The sequence below is a fragment of the Pristis pectinata genome, chromosome 28 (assembly GCF_009764475.1).
Source record: "Pristis pectinata isolate sPriPec2 chromosome 28, sPriPec2.1.pri, whole genome shotgun sequence".
Lineage (NCBI taxonomy): Eukaryota > Metazoa > Chordata > Chondrichthyes > Rhinopristiformes > Pristidae > Pristis > Pristis pectinata.
The window spans coordinates 992663-1006845 of NC_067432.1; the positions used below are offsets into that span (position 1 = coordinate 992663).

Below are 14183 nucleotides of genomic sequence, written 5' to 3' on the forward strand. Positions count from 1 at the left end.
TACGGGCATTCTGTAGGTAGGAGGGATTAGCTATGTCGGCACAACATTGTGGGCCGAAGGGCTTGTTCTGTGCTGTAATATTCTATGTTCTTTGTTCTAAGGTAACAAAGACTAACATTTTTAAATTACTCTGGGGACTACTTTCTTGAACCAATACACTCTATGTGGTGGTGCTTCCATGTTGTAGAGCAGTTTTGACATGACTGCATTGTTTACTAGGCCATTTTATACATGCTGAGATATAATGTCTTCCTCCAGTTTCAATGAAGGTTTACTAAGTAACGGGTTGTAAAAGATGAACTAAATTTCCCATTTGTGTAAACCATCATATCTAATCGAAACTAAGAAAACATCCTGACCATTAACTACGCGATCTAAAGACTCCAACCTTGTACATTCGTCTGGATTTTAGTTAAATATCCAAGTTAAAAGAAATAACGTCTTTGGTTACATTTAAGCTACACCTTTTATCTCAGTAATGTGTCCCTTCACAATAATTGATTTTGGGATGCAAATTCTTTAAAAATTCATAAAATGTGGACATTGCTTCCAAAGTTAGTACTTATTTTCCTTAACCAATTGCTTTTGAAAAGATGGTGAGCCATTTATTGGACTGCTGCAGCCCAGGTAGTTAAGATACTCCCACAATGCTATTATGTAGGAAGTTGGTAGATATCGACCAAGTAACAATGAAATGGTGATGCAGCTTGAAATTCAGAATGTAATGCTCCCAAGTGCCTTTGGGCTTCTGACTGGTACAGGTCAGGGGTTTGGAAGGTGCTTTGAAACTTAGACGATACACAATGAAGAGATGTACCAGTGGTGGAGTGAATGAAGTATTGATCAAACAGGCTATTCTCCCTGGATGCTCTCTATATCTATATAGATAAAATGAATCAAAACTCCTAAAACACTAGAGCCTTCAGCCCACTGAGTCCATGCTGAACATCAAGCACCCATTTTACACTAATTCAATTTTATTCGCTCCACATTACCTCAACTCCCCACAGACTTTATATTAACCTACACACTAGGGGCAATTATGGCCAATTAGCCTACCAATCTTTGGACTATGAGAGGAAACTGAAGCACCCAGGCGAAACACACATGGACACAGCAAGAACGTGCAACTCCACACAGACAGCAGAGGTCAGGATTGAATCCAAGTAACTGGAGTTGTGAGGTAGCAGCTTTACTAGCAATGCCACTGTGTTGCCTCCTAGGAAGAGCACATTGTTTTTGGTGTAAAAGCTTTGAGAAGTCATCAGGTCAATCATTCTCTTCCTGTGTGAAATATTTTGTCCATGACCTCTTAAAACTACTGTGTGGCTGGCTGGTTTTGGAAAGCTTCTGGTCACTGGAGATCTGGGAGATTGTGGTGGTGGTAGGGGATTCAGTGAATATGATGACATGCGGTCAATGCTACATCACAGCTAAGCATATATTCAACAAGTGAAGCCAATCAAGATCAATTAACCTTCCCTCAGGTTTCTTGGCAGAACACAAGAGGATACATATTTGAACAGTAGCTATAAATTTCTGGTAAAATAGACATGCAGGTCATCTCTGTTAATTTACTAAAAAATCTTTCACTTCATTTTAAAATGTTCACAACTACATAAATTATAATAACTAGATTTAAGCAACTACTAGAGTCAAATTTCTGATCAGATGTATATAAAAGGCAAGCTGCACATTTACAACACAAAGGAAAGACCCACTTTGAAATAAGTTTGGTTTGCACCGGAAATTGTTCCGTAAAAAGGAAATTACCAATAGAGATGTTAGTCTTGATGTATAAAGGTACACACAAAACAAAAAACCTTAATGTATTAAAGAAGCTACAATTTTATATTGATATTTCAAACACAAGGCTCTTAAAAAAGCTGGTCACTATTGCACAAGGACACATACAAACGAGACTAATTTGTAAAAATCACAATGCAAAAATAATTCAAAGCAAAACTAAATAGCTAAAACAGAACAATTCACCTAAAGCTGTCAAATTTCAGTTAAGAAAAAAGCAACCACCACCCATAAATGGTCATTTGGTTTGACAGCAGATGACCATAACAAGATGCAACACAACAAATTTGCATCAGAACAGTGAAATCTCCATGCAGCAGCTTGAATCACCCACAAATGCTGCATATGACTAGAGCTGCTCTACAATTGTTTACTGTTTGTTACAAGAAATGAGGGTCCTATAACTGACTAAAAAGAAACAGGGATCCCTTCAAAAATATGAACATATCAGGCTGTATTAGGATTGTAGAGATATCAGTTTGACCATACCTCTTCGAGCTCAGTCTGCAAGGGGAACTGGAACTGCAGATGGGGAAAAAATAAATAAGTATAAATGGAATAAATAAAGCACAACAGTTGAAAATAATCAAGTATTACCTTAAAAATTACTATGTAAACATTAAGTACCTACCACTTTTTGTTACAATGAAGTAGTTTGAATTTTAAAATTTAAAGCATTTCCAAAAATAAAGCTTTATTTTAAGCTTCAAGTAGTCAAACACTACCTAATGTAGAATTTAAATTTGTTTGAGAAACTATACAAGTCACAGCACCAGTCAATGAGTCAGTCAGACAAAGTTTAAAAACCAGTTGCATTAAGAACTGAATTCAATACATAACTATAATATAAATTTGAGTTCAAACCATTTGCAAGACTAAAAATATTAGTTTAGACTGCATTTACTTACAATCATGGTCATCTGATTATTGCAATAAAGTCCAAGTTTAAATTACTCCAGTTCAGGGTCTTCATTGACTTGCTCCTCCAGAAAAGTCACCAGTGCTAATTAAAGCTGAATTATTAAACATTTTTATATACAAAAAAGCTAAATCTACATTTTTCTGATTACGAATAACCATAACACCAATCAACATGGACTAGTCAACATAAAAGCAGGAATGACGATGCACTGCTCTTCTTCAGCTGTCACCCGCTTACTGTCAATTCTGAAAAGGATGCATCAGCTCTCAGAGATACGCAAATCCTTAATAGCCCATCTCTCTAAATAAAATCAAATACGCAAGACTGCCTCCAAAAAATGAGTCATTGGGCTGAGAAAATTATAATCTTCCCTAATGTGCCACAATCATGTCAAACTGCTCTGCAATTACAAATCAAAATAACAAAATTGTTAACTCTGCCCCATAGAAAGACATTATAAACAATAATTTAAAACGTGGGGGAACCTATCATCAACAAGCCAAAATATTTACGTAACTAAACCATTTTAGCAAGAACTTGGAAAAGAGGATGCTGAGTTTGTAACCCCTTTTATATAGTGCAGCTTTGATAATTATTCATTTGCAGCAGAACCAGATGTTGAGCTACAAAACAGAAATAGCAAAATGAAACTTACACAAATTGCCATATATTAAGGATCTGACTGACTGGATAGGCAGTAAAGGACAAAGTAATCTATTACAATTACTACACAAACACGAGAAATCCTTTTTAATTTATGCAAGGTTACATTACAGTGACGGGGTTTTGTTGCCATGTGATCACACGAACTCAGTAATTCACTCACACTGATGTGCAAGCTTTACAGCCCAATTTAATAACAGACTATGGAGAGTAATTATAAAGCAGACCTCGGCAAGACAACAAACCAGACGACAGGAAGAGTTTCTCAGTGTTTTCATGCTTGAATGTGTGTCGTTGTTATTGGACAGTGAGTCACAAGTCTTTATGCTAGTGAGCTGTTATATACACCAAGCCCTCCATCCACTGCCAAAAGCAGACTTTACAAATTGAAAGTGGCAGCAAGGGAAGATAGCTCATGTTTTCTCTATTACCCAACTAGCCAACATTACAAAAGTCAGAATGAGTGGATGACTTAACATTTTTGTTTCCTGCCACACAAAAGTATAAAAATTACTTTTGGCCTCTTCTCTCCAATTTACTGCCTTGTTTGTAGGAAAACTTAAGAGGAAAGCAAGCCATAATTTTCTCTTTATTCAAAATTAACTAGTCTCATCTTCCTCCCTCAAAACTCCTTCCCCCCAACCATCCCATTTTTTTTAATGACTCTTCTGTTTCAGAGCTAGCATAAGGAATGCCGGAATAATTTATGACAATCAGTCTTGATCACTGACACTCTGCTGAGGCTAATTTGGTATCTGCACACTGATCAAGTGCTGGATATCTGTTTCTGCTTTAAACAGAACATGATTTCTTCCCTTAAAACTGGGTTCACAATGCCCAAATAATGCATCATAAACAAGGAAGAGAATAAATAAGGCAGCATGCCCACATCTTTGCACTGGTCATGAGGTGCTGTGGGAGCTTTCAATTCAGCATCTTGTTTTAGGGAAAACTGCAAATATGATCCCATTCCTACTACACTGTGGCACACCGGAAAGTGACTGGAAAGATTTCTTTTAATCAAATTTTCAAAATGATGCCATAACTGAAATTATACAATTCTTAGATGTTTTGTATAATCTACATATCCACATCAAGAGGAAAGCAGTTCTGTCAGACGGAGGCAGAACCAAACTGTCATTTTCATGTGACCCAAGTCTGAAATTTTCAACTTACCAATTATTTGTATCATTTAGAGTGACACAAAGTTGCTTTTTAAACAGGTACTCTTAAATTAGAAGATTACGCACATCTCTTCCCATATTCATACTGTACCACTACACAAACTTTCCATTTCTGTAACTCTGCTGCACCCATCCCTTCCTTCAGTTTACATAGAACAGTATGGCACAGTACAGGCCCTTCAGTCCACAATATTGTGCTGACCTATGTAAACCTTTTCCCCATTCATCTATCCCCCTCTCTACTTCACCTCCCAAAACCCTCTATTTTTCTTTCATCCCATGCACCTATCTAATAGTCTCTTAAATGACCCTATTGTATCAGCCCCTACCACCTGGCAGTGCATTCCAGGCACCCACTACTCTGTAAAAAAAACCTACCTCTCACATCTCCCCTGAATTTTCCTCCACGCACCTTAAATGGGTGACCTCTAGTATTGGCCATTGCCACCCTGGGGAAAAGGTGCTGGCTGTCCACTCTGTCTATTCCTCTCAACCTTATATACCTCTATCAACTTTCCTCTCATCCTGCGCCACTCCAAAGAGAAAAGCTCTAACTCACTCAACCTCTCCTCATAAGACATACTTTCCAACCCAGGTAGCATCCTTGTAAATCTCCTCTGTACCCTCTCCAAAGCTTCCACATCCTTCCTATAATGTGGTGACCAGAACTGAACACAATATTCCAAGTGTAGTCTAACCGGAGCCTTATAGAGCTGCAACATTACCTTGCGGCTCTTGAACTGAATCCCCCTGCTAATGAAGGCCAGCACACCATATGCCTTCTTAACTGCCCTATCCACTTGTGAGACAACTTTGAAGGATCTATGTACTTGAACCCCAAGATCTCTGTTCCTCCACACTGCTGAGAATCTTGCCCTTAACCATGTACTCTGCCTTCAAAGTGTATCACTTCACACTTCTCCGGATTGAACTCCACCTGCCATTTCGCTGCCCAGCTCAGCATCCTGCATCCCATTGCAACCTACAACAACCTTCTTCACTATCTACTACACCACCAACCTTCCTGTCATCTGCAAACTTGCCAACCCATCCTTTCACTTCCTCATCCAAATCATTTATAAAAAAAAATCCACAAACAGCAGGGGACCAAGAACAGATCCCTGCAGAACAGCACTCGTCACTGACCTCCAGGTCAAATACTCCCCTTCTACAACCACCCTCTGCCTTCTATGGGCAAGCCAATTTCGAACCCACACAGCCACTTTTCCATAGATTCCATACCTCATGACTTTCTGAATGAGCCTACCACGGGGAACCTTGTCAAGAGCCTTGCTGAAATCCATATATACCACCTCCACTGCACTACCTGAATCAATTTGTCTTGTCACTTCCTCAAAAAACTCTATTAAATTTGTGAGGCACGACCTGCCCTTAATAAAGCCATGTTGACTATCCCTAATAAGACTATGCTCCCCCAAGTGCTCATAAATCCTGTCCCTAAGAATTATCTCCAATAGTTTGCCCACCATGGACACAAGACTCACTGGTCTAAAATTCCTGGGATTATCCCTACTACTTTTCTTGAACAATGGAATAACAATCGCATCCTCCAATCCTCCGGTACCACTCCTGTGGCCAGGGAGGATCATCATTAACACTCCAGCAATCTCTTCCCTCAATTCCCATAGTAACCTGGGGTATATCCTGTTCAACCCCAGGGATTTATCTATCCTAATGCTTTTTAGAAGCTCCAACACTGCTTCTTTCTTAATCTCAAATTGCGCCAATACATTTGCCTGTTCTATGCTAACCTCACATTCCTCTAAGTTCCTCTCACTGGTGAACACTGAAGCAAAATATTCATTTATGACCTCCCCTGCCTCCTTCACCTCCAGACACACTCCCCCCCCCCCCCCCTTATCCCTGAGTGGTCCTACCCTCACCCTAGTCATCCTCCTGTCACTCACATACTTGTAGAATGCTTTAGGGTTTTCCTAACCCTACTCGCCAAGGCCTTCTCATGGCCCCCTTCTAGCTCTTAAGTCCCTTCTTAAGCTCCTTCCCGGCTACCTGACAACTCTCAAGAGCCCTATTTGATTTTTGCTTCCTAAACCTTAAATATGCTTCCTTTTCCCTCTTGACTGAACTTTCCACCTCTCTTGCTAACCATGGTTCCTTCACCCTACCATCCTTACCTTGTCTCAGCGGGAAAAACCTATCTAGGACCCTACACAAGTGGTCCCTAAACAATCTCCACATTTATGTGGTGCATTTACTAGAGCACATCTGTTCTCAGTTTACGCTCCCAAATTCTTGCCTAATATCATCGTAATTTGCCCTCCCCCAATTAAATACTTTCCCATCATGTCCGCTGCTATCTTTGTCCACGGCTACGCTAAAGGTCAAGGAGCTGTGGTCACTATTCCCGAAATGCTCACCCACCAAGAGGCCTATCACCTGACCAGGTTCATTGCCTAATACCAGATCCAGCATGGCCTTTCCTCTATTTGGCCTGTCTACATACTGTATAAGGAATCCTTCCTGTACACACCTAACAAATTCTGCCCCATCTAAACATTTTCCACTAAGGAGGTGCCAATCAATATTAGGGAAGTTGGTGTCACCCATGACAACAACCCTATTATGTTTGCACCTTTCCAAAATCTACCTACTTATCTGCTCCTCTGTGTCCCGATAGCTATTTGGGGGCCTATCGAATACTCCTAAGCGTGATCGCTCCCTTCCTGTTTCTGACTTCCACCCACACCTTCTCAATAGACGATCCCTCTGTGATGTCCTCCCTTCCTACAGCTGTGATATAATCTCTGATTAGCAATGCCACCCCCCCCACCCCTTTGAAACATCTAAACCCCGGAACCTCAAGCAGCCCCTCCTGTCCTTGCAACAGCCAAGTTTCTGTAACGGCCACAACATCGTAATTCCATGTACTGATCCATGCTCTAAGTTCATCACCCTTATTCTTAACACTTCTCACATTAAGGTAAACACATTTTAACCCATCTGATTGCATTTATGTCCCATCCCCTTCCTATTCTTCCTCACTTTCTCTGTACACATCACATCTACTTCTACACCAACTGATCCATCCTCTAATCTGACACTCCGGTTTCCATCCCCCTGCCAAGCTAGTTTAAACCCTCCTCAAAAGCTCTAGCAAACCTGCCCTCAAGGACATTGGTCCCTCTCCAGTTCAGGTGTAACCCATCCCTTTTGTACAGGCCATACCTACCCCAGAAGAGATCCCAATGATCCACAAATCTGAACCCCTGCCTCCACTCTTTAGCCACTCATTAGTCTGCTATACCTTCCTATTCTTAACCTCCCTGGTGTGTGGCGCAGGCAGCAATCCAGAGATTACCACCCTTGAGGTCCTGCTTTTTACCTTCCTTCCTAACTCCCAATACTTGGCTCTTCAGGACCTCATCCCTCATCCTACCTGGCTAACAGTCCACACTTGAATTCTCTGCCTGAATCCCAATACCCAAAATCCTATAGAAACATTTCTCCATCCAAACTAATGGAAATCTAATTTCTTTTGTGGCTCATAACCCACTTTCTGAAGCACATGAGAACTTTTTACCCAATGCTAAATTTATTCTGTTATTTTGAGGGCTGGGAGGCCCTCAGGATATCATTACCATTTGCCACCATCTTCATATTCAACTTTAAAGAGTGTGGACCACTAAAATTCATTTTCTAAATAGAAAAAAATATTTCACAGAATAATAAAATTATATAGGAATAATTAGCAAACTTAAGTAACAAACTAGACACCTTTAACTCAAGATTTTCATAAAAGGTGTTAATCATACAGATACAAAACAAAAACCTTAAGGTATTCATTCACGGGAGCATTTGTGAACTAACATTCATCTCCAGAAGCCCATCTTAAATAATGTAGTTAAATTAAAAAGAATATTCACTTGTTCAGTATTGTATTGCTCAGCTTTATGATATTAATGCAAAGAATAGCAAACAGAGAGTGTTGGTTAGTAGCATTTCAAGATATGTTAAACAATTATTCTACCACTCAAAGACACAATAATATCAATCACAGATTTTGTAATTTAAAACACCAGGCAGGAGAAATTTAAAGCAACAAAATATTAACATTTTGGATGGAGCCCCATCAAGTATGAAAAGATTAGTCACCCTTTCCATCACAAAGACTGCATCTAATATTGTCTTGTCTCTGCCCATGATCTAGTGACATCCTCAGCCAGATCTTTATTAGCTCCAGTCACCATGCCATTGCTCTCCTGATCTGGCCCCCATTTTGTTATGTTCAGCTCATTCCAAAACTCCCGCTCACATGTGATACCTTTACAGGCAATTTCACTCAACGCCTGCCTTCACTGACAGCCAGTCCTACTGCTACAAATCTTAAACATCTTATCCTTCAAATCTCCCCGCTGCCTTTCTCCTCCTCATCCACTTTCAATTTAGGCTTCAAACACCAGCTGCCATTCATTGGGATGGTCCTTAACCTTGGCCTTTACTCTGAAGCATAATGGGATATTCTAATGTAAAACAATTAAGTGAAGGATGTTGTACATACCAGACTAAACTAGAAGGACCAATCTGCGCCTAGGTTACAACAGTTCTATGATATAATCCCACTTCCTCTCCCATAATTTTGGACCCATTTACAATTTTTTGTGCAAATGTTAATTACTCCCTTATCATTATTTACAAGTTGCATTAACCACCAATGGATATTCCTACTACCTGATGTGAAACAGTCTCCTTTAATGTTGACAACAAGCAGTCAAAATACTAAACACAATAACATATATCCCATGAAATAAAAAAGTTTCACATACTGCACCAGCCAAATAAAGAATGAGTATAAGTAAATTTCAAGACAACATCAATGATGAGCTCTGAATAGGGTGCAAAATTTACTTAGCAATATTAAGCAGTCATTTTCAGCTATGATAACAATCATTTCTCAATATTAAACACCAATTATCACAAACATTCCAGAGCACCAATATACTCTTTCAAGATAGCAAAAACCACAATAAAAATGTTCATATCAGGCCATCATTGTCAGGTGATACTGTGCATCGCAATGATTACTTAAAAATACTGAGATACACAAATTATTCAGAGACATTGAAGGAACAAAGGAATGTAGACCAGAAGCAAAAGATCACTACATCCATCTGGCCAGCCTCAATGTTCTCTGCCAAAATTTACCTGGTTTGCTGACACCTTTGGCACTACTTCCTCCCTTGGTACCCAACTAACAGTTTCAGCACCCACTGCTGACATAATTGAACCCAAACCACCTGTCCAGCCTCCTTATTCAGTTTGAGATTATACCTCATTTGCAGAAGTACAATAATGCAATTCAATATACAACAATGGTAGGATACTTAGGTGTGGAAAAACAGAAGGTAATAAGTCACAGATCGTTGGCAGGACAAATCAAGGTAGGACTTTTGCATTGAACGGAAGGGCCCTCGTAATGTTGTAGAAAAGAGGGACCTTGGACTACAGGTACATAGTTCCCTTAAAGTGGGATCACAGGTAGACAGGGCAGTGAAGGTGGCTTTTGGCATGCTGGCCTTCATCAGTCAGGGCATTGAATATAAAAGTTGGGAGGTTATGTGGCGATTGTACAAGACATCGGTGAGGCCACACTTGGATTATTGTGTTCAGTTTTGGTCACCCTGTTATAGGAAGGATGTGACTAAACTGGAAAGACTGCAAAAAAGATTTAAGGATGTTGCCAGGACTCAAGGGATTGAGTAATAGGGAGAGCTGGACCTTTACCCCTTGGAGCGTAGGAGACTGAGGGATGATCTCACAGAGGTGTATAAAATCTTGAGTGGCATAGATAGGGTGAGCGGTCTTTTTTCCAGGGTTGGGGAATCGAAAACTAGAGGACATAGTTTTAAGGTTAGAGCTGAAAGGCTTAATAAGAACCTGAGGGGCATTTTATTTTAAATATACAGTGTATGGTAGATATATGGAACCAGCTGCCAGAGGAAGTGGGTGAGGCAGGTACATTAGATACATTTAAGTAGTACGTGGACAGGTACAGTATATGGATGACAAGAGTTTAGAGGGACATGGCCCAAGTCCTGGGAAATGGGATTAGCTTGGATATATATCTTGTTCGGCATGGACAAGTATGGGCCAAAGGGCCTTTTTCTTTGTTGTACAACTCTATGGCTATCTTTAACAGGTAGCCAGACAGATCAATAAACTGGTTAAGAATGTAAGGAGTCACAGCCATAAAGGAGCAAGGTAGGTCCTTCGGATCATCCTGTCCATGTCGACCAGCAAGTCCCATTTACCAGCACTTGGTCTGTAGCCTTCTATGCCTTGAGATTCAAGTGTTCGTCTAGATATCTCTTAAATGTTGAATGTCTCTGCCTCCACCACCCTCTCAGGCAGTGTGTTCCAGATTTCAACCACCCACTGGATGAAAAATAATTCCTCGTCAGACCTCCTCTAAACTTTTTTACCCCTTTCCCTAAGACCATGCTGTGGTTTTGGCTATGCAGAAAAGTTTCTTGCTATGTTTCTTAAGACCATAAGACATAGGAGAAGAATCAGGCCATTTGGCCCATCAAGTCTGCTCCGCCATTCAATCATGGCTGACTTATTTTTCCCTCTCAACCCATTTCTCCTGCCTTCTCCCCGCAACCTTTGATGCCCTTACCTAACAAGAACCTATCAACCTCCGCTTTAAATATACCCAATAGATTGGCCTCCACAGCCATCTGTGGCAATGAATTCACCACCTGCTGGCAAAAGAAATTCCTCCTCATTCCTGTTCTAAAGGAACGTCCTATTCTGAGGCTGTACCCTCTGGTCCTAGACTCTCCCACTACTGGAAATATCCTCTCCAAGTCCGCTCTATCCAGGCCTTTCAATATTCGGTAGGTTTCAATGAGATACCCCCCACCCCATCCTTCTAAGCTCCAGTAAGTACAGGATAGATAAGTCACCGGGGCTGGATGGGATATATCCAAGATTATTACAGGAAGCGAGGGAAGAGATTGCTGCGCCTTTGGCCACAGGAGTAGTGCCAGATAATTGGAGGGGGGCAAATGTTGTTGGGAGTCGGGACAACCCTGGGAATTACAGGCCTGTGAGTCTTACTTCAGTAGCGGGCAAATTACTGGAGAAGATTCTTAGAGATAGGATTTATGGCATTTGGAGAAGCATAGGCTGATTAGGGACAGTCAGCATGGCTTTGTGAGGGGCAGGTCATGCCTCACTAGCCTGATTGAATTCTTTGAGGATGTGATAAAGCACATTGATGAAGGTCGAGCAGTGGATGTGGTGTACATGGATTTCAGTAAGGCATTTGATAAGGTTCCTCATGGAAGGCTCATTCAGGAAGTCAGGACGTATGGGATCCAGGGAACTTGGCTGTGTGGATTCAGAATTGGCTCGCACATAGAAGACAGAGGGTGGTTGTAGATGGAGCGTATTGTGCCTGGAGGTCGGTGACCAGTGGTGTTCCGCAGGGATCTGTTCCCGGACCCCAGCTCTTTGTGATTTTTATAAATGACTTGGATGAGGATGTGGAAGGGTGGGTTAGTAAGTTTGCTGATGACAGAGGTTGGTGCTGTTGTGGATAGTGTAGAAGGTTGCTGTAGGTTACAACAGGACATTGATAGGATGCAGAGCTAGGCTGAGAAGAGTTCAATCCAGAAAAGTATGAAGTGATACACTTTGGGAGATCAAATTTGAAGGCAGAATACAAGGTTAATGGCAGGACTCTTGGCAGCATGGAGGAACAGAGGGATCTTGGGGTCCACGTCCATAGATCCCTCAAGGTTGCCATGCAGGTTGATAGGGTTGTTAGGAAGGCGTATGGAGTGTTGACCTTCATTAGTAGGGGTATTGAGTTCAAGAGCCACGGGGTAATGTTGCAGCTCTATAAAACTCTGGTCAGACCACATTTTTGGAGTATTGTGTTCAGTTCTGGTCACCTCATTATAGGAAGGATGTGGAAGCTTTAGGGAGGGTGCAGAGATTTACCAGGATGCTGCCTGGATTGGAGAGCATGTCTTATGAGGATAGGTCAAGTGAGCTTGGGCTTTTTTCTCTGGAGCAAAGGAGGATGAGAGGTGACTTGATAGAGGTTTTTTTTAAACACAGAGAGTGATGGGTGTGTGGAACGTGGCAGAGGTGGTGGAGGCAGATACATTAGGGACATTTAAAGGAATCTTAGACAGCCACTTGACTGATAGAAAAATGGAGTGCCATGTGGGAGGGAAGGGTTAGATAGATCTTAGAGCGGGATAAAATGTAGGCATAACATTGTGGGGCGAAGGGACTGTACTGTGCTGTAATGTTCTACAGGCCCAGAGCCATCAAACGATCCTCATACATTAACCCTTTCATTCCCAGGATCATTCTCACAAACCTCCTCTGGACCCTCTCCAATGCCAGCACATCTTTCCTGAGATATGGGGCCCAAAACTGCTCATAATACTCCAAATGTGTTCTGACCAACACCTTATAAAACCTCAACATTATATCCTTGCTTTTATATTCTAGCCTTCTCAAAATGAATGCTAACATTGCATTTGCCTTCCTTACTACCGACTCAACCTGCAAGTCAATCTTTAGGGAATCCTGCACTAGGGCTCCCAAGTCCCTTTGCACCTCCAATTTCTGTATTTGCTGCACGTTTAGAAAATAGTCTACGCCTTTATTCCTTCTACCAAAATGCACGACCATACATTTTGCTATGCTGAATTACATCTGTCATTTCTTTGTCCATTCTCTCAACTGTTCAAGTCCTTCTGCAGACTTCCTGCTTCCTCAAATACTAAACTTTGCATCATCCACAAAACTGGCCACAAAGCCATCAATTCTGTCATCCAAATCATTAACATATAACGAGAAAAGTAGTGGACCCAACACCAACCCCTGCAGAACACTAGCCAACCAGAAAAGGCCCCCTTTTTCTGCCAGTCAGCCAATCTTCTATCCATGCTAGTAGCTTTCCTATAATACCATGAGCTCCTATCTTGTTTAGCAGCCTCATGTGCAGCACCTTCTGAAAATCCAAGTAAACAACATCCACCACCCATAACTATGCCCTATAGAAAATTTTGAATACCTCCATCAGGTCCCCCTTCAACCACCTACTGGCCAAAGAAAATAAACACCATCCATCTCGTTTTTCCTCCTAACTGAAATGCTCCACAGGCAACATCCCGGTAAATCTTCTCTGTACTCTCTACGGTCCTTCCTACAATATGGTGACCAGAACTGTAAACACTACTCCAGGTGCATCCTAAACAACATTCATAAAGTTGTACCATAACCTCCTTGCTCTTACATTCTATGCCCTGGCTAATGAAGTCTAGCATTCTGTACGCTGCCTTCACCACCTTATCTACAAGTGCTGCCAACTTCAGGAAGTTTCAGACTTTAATACCAAGCTCCCTCTGTTCCTCAATACTTCTCAGGTCCCTACCATTCATGGTGTATGTCCTACTTCCTCAGGAGGCTGTAGAAATTTGGCATGTCCCTGTCGACCCTTACCAATTTTTATCAATGTACCATAGAAAGCATCCTATCTGGATGCATCACGGCTTGGTATGGCAACTGCTATACCCGTGACCACAAGAAGCTGTTGAGAGTTG

At 41.3% G+C, this 14183-nt stretch overlaps 1 protein-coding gene across 2 annotated transcripts in view; it reads right to left on the minus strand.

The window, feature by feature from the left end:
- The window catches only part of trpm7 (transient receptor potential cation channel, subfamily M, member 7), a 129980-nt gene that overhangs the window by 101156 nt on the left and 14641 nt on the right, over positions 1-14183 (minus strand). The window contains exon 2 of one of the 2 annotated variants that reach the window (XM_052040190.1): positions 2296-2328. The exons of the other annotated variant lie outside the window; for it this stretch is intronic. Within the exon in view, the coding sequence (XP_051896150.1) occupies positions 2296-2328 (33 nt within the window). The remainder of the gene's footprint in view (positions 1-2295; positions 2329-14183) is intronic. 2 annotated transcript variants of the gene reach the window in all.